Source organism: Nicotiana attenuata, unplaced genomic scaffold (assembly GCF_001879085.1).
Source record: "Nicotiana attenuata strain UT unplaced genomic scaffold, NIATTr2, whole genome shotgun sequence".
Taxonomy (NCBI): Eukaryota; Viridiplantae; Streptophyta; class Magnoliopsida; order Solanales; family Solanaceae; genus Nicotiana; species Nicotiana attenuata.
This window is the reverse complement of record NW_017670416.1, coordinates 305214-313523: the sequence shown is the minus strand read 5'-3', so window position 1 is coordinate 313523 and position 8310 is coordinate 305214. Positions and strand designations below refer to the sequence as shown.

The 8310-nt window shown below is 37.6% G+C and overlaps 1 protein-coding gene across 1 annotated transcript in view; it reads left to right on the top strand.

The window, feature by feature from the left end:
• The window catches only part of LOC109239128 (anaphase-promoting complex subunit 1), a 40529-nt gene that overhangs the window by 16530 nt on the left and 15689 nt on the right, over positions 1 to 8310 (top strand). Inside the window, exons 14-18 of the mRNA XM_019405648.1 lie at positions 4176 to 4268; positions 4380 to 4439; positions 4826 to 4924; positions 5069 to 5209; positions 7594 to 7674. Coding sequence (XP_019261193.1) covers positions 4176 to 4268; positions 4380 to 4439; positions 4826 to 4924; positions 5069 to 5209; positions 7594 to 7674 — 474 coding nt within the window. The remainder of the gene's footprint in view (positions 1 to 4175; positions 4269 to 4379; positions 4440 to 4825; positions 4925 to 5068; positions 5210 to 7593; positions 7675 to 8310) is intronic.

The window sequence follows — 8310 nt, the reverse complement described above, 5'->3', positions numbered from 1 at the left end:
AGTTTTACATACTGAGATTTCCAATCCAAAATAGGAAGTGCAAAATTTGGTTATTCTTGATCTATTCACTTGAACATACAATAGGCCAACCGGAGATGTTGCATAATGAGATCTTTTACCCTAAATGGATGTACAATCTTCTCCTTTTAATTGCACCAGTTCACATTACAAAATTATACTCAGATGTTTTCATGCACTCAAGATTTTCTTTTTTGGTTGACTTGCTTTTTATTAACAAAAGGGGTGATTTTGTTCTTATGCAGGCATTGGATAAATGTCGTGAATCTCCTCCAATGGATTGGCCTGCTGCTGCTTATGTTCTTCTTGGCCGGGAGGATTTGGCTTTCTCACGCTTAGCATATTCAAGAATTGAGCCCCACATTAATGTAACTATGACATGTATGTCCACTCCTTACATGTTGAACCTGCATCCGGTGACAATTCCTTCCTCAATATCTGACACAATAGAGTCAGATGATAACAAGCTAGAGGATGTAGATTCTGTTGAGGGATCTGTGGCTGATGGTATGGAACATATTTTCAACTCTGGCATCCAGTTGCGTTATGGTCGTGATCTGCGGTTGAATGAGGTCGGTTTGTTAATATTGTGCATCACTGAAGTATATGTTTGTAGGCAATGTTTTCCACTAAAATACAACCTTGCCACACTTATAGGAGCTATCCACGAATTAACTGATGAGAGAGCGATACTTACCCTCAACTGGGTGGCCATCCAATAACTCTTCTCTAAAGAGTCAATCCACATTCATTTCTTTATGGAAACCTAACTGCCGTGTCATAAATACTGACTGTCATGTCATTTTTAAAATATGACGTGAAATCAGTGTATACTTGGTGATGTCAATAGACCATTAACTTAGTTTCTCTGGCATACCTGATCTATTCATTTGCTAATTTCATCACGAAGTTCCATGCACGGCCGAGTGCTGTACTTATGTAATTTTTTATTCTTCTTTACCATCATTAAAAAGTGATTTTGCTTTCATAGGTTAGGCGTCTTCTATGCTCTGCTAGGCCTGTCGTTATTCAAACACCTGTTAATCCAACTGCATCAGACCAGGACCTCCAACAGGTATACTGTTTCAATAATTTGGTAATGTTCTTTTTAGTTGGAACTTCAAGACCCCTGTAACTAGCGATGACTATTTTTTGGACTTTGTTAGCTCTCTGATCCTAGCATAGTTCTTTTTTGTATTAATAGAGCTAACAGTCATCTCTCTTTGTAACCTTTTGTTTCCTTATGTATCTTCTTGATGCCTTTTTAATGATAACACCTTACTTTATCAATTTTTTTTTTGGTAATGTGCTACATGTACTATAAATAAGGCTACCTGTTTTCCCAGTGCTACTAATAGTGTAACAACAGCAGTTGTTTTTTCCCTGAGTGAATTACCACCCACACACTAAACTATCACACTTTTGTCAGTTTCTTATCTAAACTATCCGGTAGGGGTGTACAAACTGAACCAGGAAACCGCACCAAACCGAAAAGTCAAACCAAACTGATTAAAAAACCCGACTAGGTTTGGTATTGAGTAAAAAAACCCGAACCAAACCGGCATATAAATATATAATTTTTATATATACTTTTAAGACTTTTTATAGAATTTTCTTTAAAAAATGTCTAGAAATGTTTGCAATTCTCTTATGGGATGTAATATTTAGTTAAATATGAAGTGATCCATATTTATTAACTTTAAATAGTGGTGTTGAGTTGTGTCCCACATCGGTGGGTTATGAGTATCTTGGTCTCCTTATATGGTTTTGGGCGGTCCTCACCTCACAAGCTAGCTTTTGGGATTGAGTTAGGCCCAAGGTCCATTCTTGTCATGGTATTAGAGCCAGGCCCATCCCAATTTATTGTTACCGATGTTGGGCCCCCATTTATATTGTCCACGCTCCAGTTGCAGGCCTGAGCGTGAGGGGGGGGGGTGTTGAGTTGTGTCCCACATCGGTGGGTTATGGGTATCTTGGTCTCCTTATATGGTCTTGGGCAGTCCTCACCTCACAAGCTAGCTTTTGGGGTTGAGTTAGGCCCAAGGTCCATTCTTGTCAAGTGGGTTGTATGATCACTTTCTTATCAAGTGTTAGTGGAATGCGTCAATCTCTTTGTTCTTCCATATTCATATGCCAAGATCTATAAAATTCTCTATCTTTTTCGAATTTGAAATGGTATTTCGATAATTTAAAATTAAATAGAACATATCATTATATAGGTTCATATTTATTTTTATGTTGAATTATTAAATTTGGTTAACCTTGAATGTGTATATCAACGTAAAATTATTGTCAAACGACGAAAAAATAACTATTATGTTACTAAGAAATTTTTTCCATAAGAATATTTAATGGATCATATATTTTTCAACTTTTATTAAACATATATTTACTTATCAAAAATTTGACAAAGTAAGATTGAAATAATATTCATATAGCAAAAAAAAATCCCGAAAACCCGAACCAATCCAAACCGATATAGTTGGTTTGGTTTGGTTTTGATAAAAACCGAACCAACCCGGTTTAGTACACCCCTACTATCCGGTGTCCCCAAAGGCCCTAAAACTATATTCGCCTTTTACTTACCCCCTACCCCCCCCCCCCCCCCCCCACGGTTATTATCTGGTGTGTGAGATAACTTGCAAAAAGGCACGTGATGGGTGAAATAGCCATCAGAATGGCTCCACATGGCCGTGCGTAACGGCTAGTTAAGCTTATCCTTTTTAAAATATTATATCTATTTTTCTCTCTTTGTTTCCTTTATATTCTAGGTTTTCTTCTTTATTTTTTCACCCTTCTTTTCATTTCTCCATCTGGTTTCCCTTTGAATTTTTTTCCCCTCTCTTGTTTCTTCTGAAATTATTTATTCTCTTTCTTGTTTAAGCCTTCTTTCATTTGTTACCCATATTGTTGAAAGAATAACCATTTAAATCTTATTATTAAACCCAATAGAGGATGGAGTTGCTGCCCGTTTGGTTTCTTCTTTGTGTAATCTTGTTTTTTGTAATATAAGATGATTTTCCAGAAATGCAACTCCATATGCTTTCTTCTGGATTTTTTTGCTGCAAAGTGAATGTAAACAAATGGTTATTTAACTGGAATCTAGCATATAGCGCAACCACTAAAGGTAGAAATAACACATTGCATTAGATCCTACTTTGGCCAAAATGCCCAGAATTAATCCCTAGCTTAGGGGAATATCGTTATGGTATTAAATAGCATAAGAGCATGTACTAGAACGCACCTCTAATAATTAAACGAGGAGGTTTTGATTAAAAGAGGAATATAGCTCGAGGTTTTGGGGACTCTAGTTAGTTTAGGTAGGAAACTAACAAAAATGTGATAGTTCAGGTTTTTTTAGGGGTATTCACTCTTTTTTTACCTATAAATTGTCACCATGTGCTTCTTTTTCTCTTCTGCTAGTGGTTTTTTAACTACGTTGACCTCTTGACCTTGCAATTTATATGTCCATGGACCGTCCTTATGTTACGATCTACCAACAAGTTACTATTGCCTATTAAATAACCGATCTAATAACCTACATATTGTTTTCTTTGTGAACACCTTGAGCCGAGGGTCTATTGGAAACACCCGACCTTACCTTCACAAGATAGGGGTAAGGTCTGCGTACACACTACCCTCCCTAGATCCCACTATGTGGGATTGCACTGGGTATGTTGTTTGTTTTCTTTGTAAACATAATATACCTATAAGGGTACATAGAGTTGATAGGTGTTGGCAAGCCAGCTAACTAACTGGCAAGCAGATGTATTGGCTCAGATTATAACTTTTTTACTCTGTGCTCAATACTCGGATAAAAGCGAAGAAAACGGAATACTGTTCCTTTTCCTTTCTTTTCCAATTTCCCTCATGGCAGAGACAGTTCCAGTTTCTGTTCACTTATTTCATTAACTTTTAAAATCTATAAAAGGCTGATCGAGTGATCTGGCTTATTTCTTATATTGCAGCACTTAGACCTATCTAGTGCATTCTCTTTTTGGGATAATGGTGTTGACTCATGTCGAACATGGTGTATCGAGTCGGGCTGTACATTGTTATTGTGACATATGACCATGTGCATCACTTTATCCTTTACATCTCACATACACCTGCGAGTGTTTGTCTGTCACATAGATTCTCTTTTTTCTTTTCTTTAGGCTCAGTTATGGCAGCTTGCTCAAAGGACTACTGCCCTTCCCTTTGGCCGTGGTGCATTTACACTTGCTACAACATGCACTCTCTTGACGGAGGTACCATTCTTTACTTTCTTCTACAACTGGTATAGTTTAGCATAGTCTTTGATCGACAATATAACAGCTGGACCTTGTGGTGTTTTAAGGAAGTTGTTTTAACATCTGCAGGCGCTCACGGTTCCCAAGCTTGTCTTGGCAGGTCGGTTGCCAGCACAGCAAAATGCAACGGTATGTCCAGTCAAATTGCAGTGAACATCTATTTCTTTCTGTATGTATTTCTTTAAAGTAGCTGTTCAGTTTTGAGATAATTGAGTGGAGTCAGGTTGATTTCTTTTACTTACTGAATGTAGATGGACACATAATATCGGTGAATGACTTTTATCCTTGAAGTTTGTTCTTTTGCATGATGTTTAGTAGATTTTCTGCCAACTAATGTGGTACCTTTTTCTTTGGCATTGCCCACATTTCAGCATTATTATATTGGTTGATTTTCTTTAGGCATTTGTGACCAGTATCCTAACCACCTATATACCCCTCAGGTCCATGTCTACCTTGCAGCAGTTATGCATTTGTGAAGTTTTTTTGTGTAAATCTTGCCTCTTGTGCCTTTTTAGGTTAATTTAGATCCAAATGTTCGGAATGTTCAAGAACTCAAATCTTGGCCGGAGTTTCACAATGCAGTTGCTGCGGGACTAAGACTTGCTCCACCTCAGGTTCAGTTTTGCTCTTGAAATACTTGATCCCTTCTGCATGTGGTTTCCTCCCACATTGTTCCAGTGTCTTATGTAAATAGTTTTCTAATTGCTCAGTTGATATTGTTTCCTAATGTTCTGATGCACTGTCATGTGCTTATGCAGGGAAAAATGTCAAGAACATGGATATTGTATAACAAACCTGAAGAGCCCAATGTTGTTCATGCTGGATTATTACTTGCTTTGGGATTACATGGACATCTTCGTGTCTTAACTATAACTGATATATACCAATATTACTCTCAGGTTGTTTATTTCTTTTAGGACCGATCTTGTTTTAAGCAAGTGCTTTCCTCCTTACCCAAATTACAATATTCTTTTCATATGTCAGATTCAACGTATTTTACGCATCATACTTATATTTGTACTGCATATATCATGTAACATATGATTTTCCTGCTCCTATTGGGGGAAAAAGGAAATGATGAATTTTGTGAAAGCTACTAAAGTCACTGTTTGGTACTGTCGACTTGCATTGGAGCTAGAGTGCTATGTTTCTTTTTGAAAAGGAAAAAAGGGAGTTAAAAGCTAGAATGCTATGTGATTATGCAAAGTAGAAGTTATTTGGATTACACATGAACCTTCATGCAGATGAGCTTGCTGCACTCCGATCCATTCCCTTAATATAATAGCCTGTCTACGTCAATTTCTCTGTAGCAAGAAGCCCTGTGAACCCCCTCTCATAGGTGACTAGAAAGGGAAAACGCTAGAAAAAAAGCCCTTATTATTATTAAACGTTAGCTGTCTTTAAAGTGCAAGTGAAATATCGACTTTCATTCAACTTTAGAAAACTATAGTAAATTAGCAAAGTTCATTGGAGCAGCAGGCAAGCAAGAAGTTCATCCATTGAAGTTGAAGTAGTTTCAGTACTTCATCGATTTTAGTTGAAGTAAACGATTGATCTCTATCGTATCAAGCATGAATTGATCTTTTTTATTCAATCTAGATACCCTTACAATTGATCTGTGCGATATCGAGTATGCTAACGCGAATCTCGAACGGTCGTAATCAAATCTCTCAATCGTTTTCCTTTTCTCCTGTCTTTAACTCTCGAAAGTCTTGCAAGGCTCTCAAACGGTCTGACTGTCGGAAACTTTCGTGATCATTCCAACCGGTCAGTCCGGCTTTCCTGCCTCTCTCTTCTCTAGTCGTCTAGTATCATACTCTTATTCAGATTATTATTTTCATTCATTCAATGAAACTTCAATTTTCTTTTCTAAGGTGTGTTTCGAGGTATATATCACCAAAGACGGGTGGATGTTCAGCCTCAGTGGCAGATTAGCAATACTTTTTGGAACTTCACTGCTAGAGCTCCATCTCCCAGAATCAAAACCTTCTTGTTCTAAAGGCATGACTCTCTCGCATCTTGTTCTACTACTTTGTAGAGGAAGTCAGTCGTGAATCTCGGTATAACTTTGTTACCTTAGCCTGGAAAACGGCCTAGGAAACTAGGCCTCTTTCTATCCCGATATTGAGCCAAGCCCGGCACCCCTGATTGTGTTACGGATTCTGTTTCCCAAGAACAATCAAACAGTTTGTAACTCTAATTGCGTGACGTGATCGGCTGTTAGGATGAAGGGGACGATAGAGAGTCCTCTAGCCCGGTCCTGTCCTTGCGTCCTTGTATTCTGATTGTTCTTACCGAGCTAGCGAATCTAAAGTCTTTCTTTCTGTGGTTAGGCCTCTTTCTCTGTTGCCTCTTTGTTTCATAAGGATCGAAGCTTTCCTGGCCCCAGGCTCTCTTAGGCATTTTAGCTATATGCTTTTATTCCTCTTCTAGTAGCTAGTATCTAAATTTAGTATCATACCATTTCCAAAGAGAGAGTATGCTAAAATAGATTTTCTTCTAGGGATAAAGCACTCTGTAAGAAGGTAGTCTGCCCTCCATACTGAGCTAAGGTCCACACTATAGATTAGCTATAGTAGCTATAATAAGAGAAGAGGGAAATTAGATCGATCAGTTCTTCTTGCTTTACTCTTGCTAGGCGGAAAGAGAAGAAAGACTATTGTGACTCACTTTTTTACTGTTCTCTTAGTGGAATACATACTAACACTTCTTGCTTCCATACACTCGAAATGCTTACTTGCTTTTAGCTTTATAAAGGATAGGATAGATCATGATGTATATTACAATTATAATTTGGAAAGATTAGGTTAGCATATAGAGGTGGAGTTAAATGCATTATGAATCCAGTATTGTCAATGGCGCGCTTAAATTGTGCTTAAGCCCTGAAGCGAGATGCTAAACATGTTGAGCGCTTTACCTCGTTTAGCGGGCGCTTTTGTGTTGTCATCAAGGCTCTACGACATACTTTGCTTTGCCAATGAGCATAATTCTAAAGCGGCAATACTGAACAATTAATATTTCAGTTTGTCGTAATTGTTTTCTATTTCTTTGTTCATATATTATTATTCATGCTTATAATTAATAGTTTTGGACTACACATCCATATTTATATTTTTTACCGCATTTGAGCCTTTCTTCGTTAAAACACGTGCTTTATTTGCGCTTTGCTCTTAAAGCCCCAATGGACCTTAGAGTTTTTTGGTGCTTTTCGCCCTTGATAACACTGGATGAATCTATTAGACACATGCTTATTTTTTGCTTCCGCTGATGTTGTCCCTTGTAGGAACACGAAAGTACAACTGTTGGATTGATGCTTGGCCTTGCAGCATCATACAGGGGAACTATGCAGCCAGCAATCTCAAAGGTAAGGAAGGATTCTTCATTTTCCCCATTTCCTATTCCATTCTTGTCATATCATTGCTCCACCTACTGTGAATATCAAATGTTGTAACAAAGAGTACTTAGTTTCCTTGTGATCTCGAATCATCTAATTATGAGCTGTCGCTTCACGACCTATGCATATTTTAATTAAGTAGAGTACTTGTAAACTACAGTAGTAGTGTTATTTAGGAGTCGTCAACACAGGTATGTACATATCTAATTGCTGTTTTTTATCTTTCCTTTTGTTGGGGGGAGGAAGAGGATAAATAGAAGGTTGTAGCTGATAAAGTCTCGTGGAAGTAACCTATGCTAATGAAGTTAACAGACATACTGCATGAAGTTTTGATTGTGTCAGCAGATCTTAAAACCCTTATTAACTTTCAGCTAGCTTAGGCCATGGCCTTATTATTGCTAGGATATTCTCAATTTCTCATCAAGCTTCCTTACACTTCATTTCTTGTTCTCAACAACATATAACTGTCTGCTGCCAGATTGTTTTACTTTTCGAAGCTTAGGAGGATGACTCATAATAATTCGACGAGTAGAGTGCCTTTTTATCTGCAGATAGGAAGTTGCTGTATTCTTGTTGCTAAACTAGCTTAGTGTAACTTTGATTCTT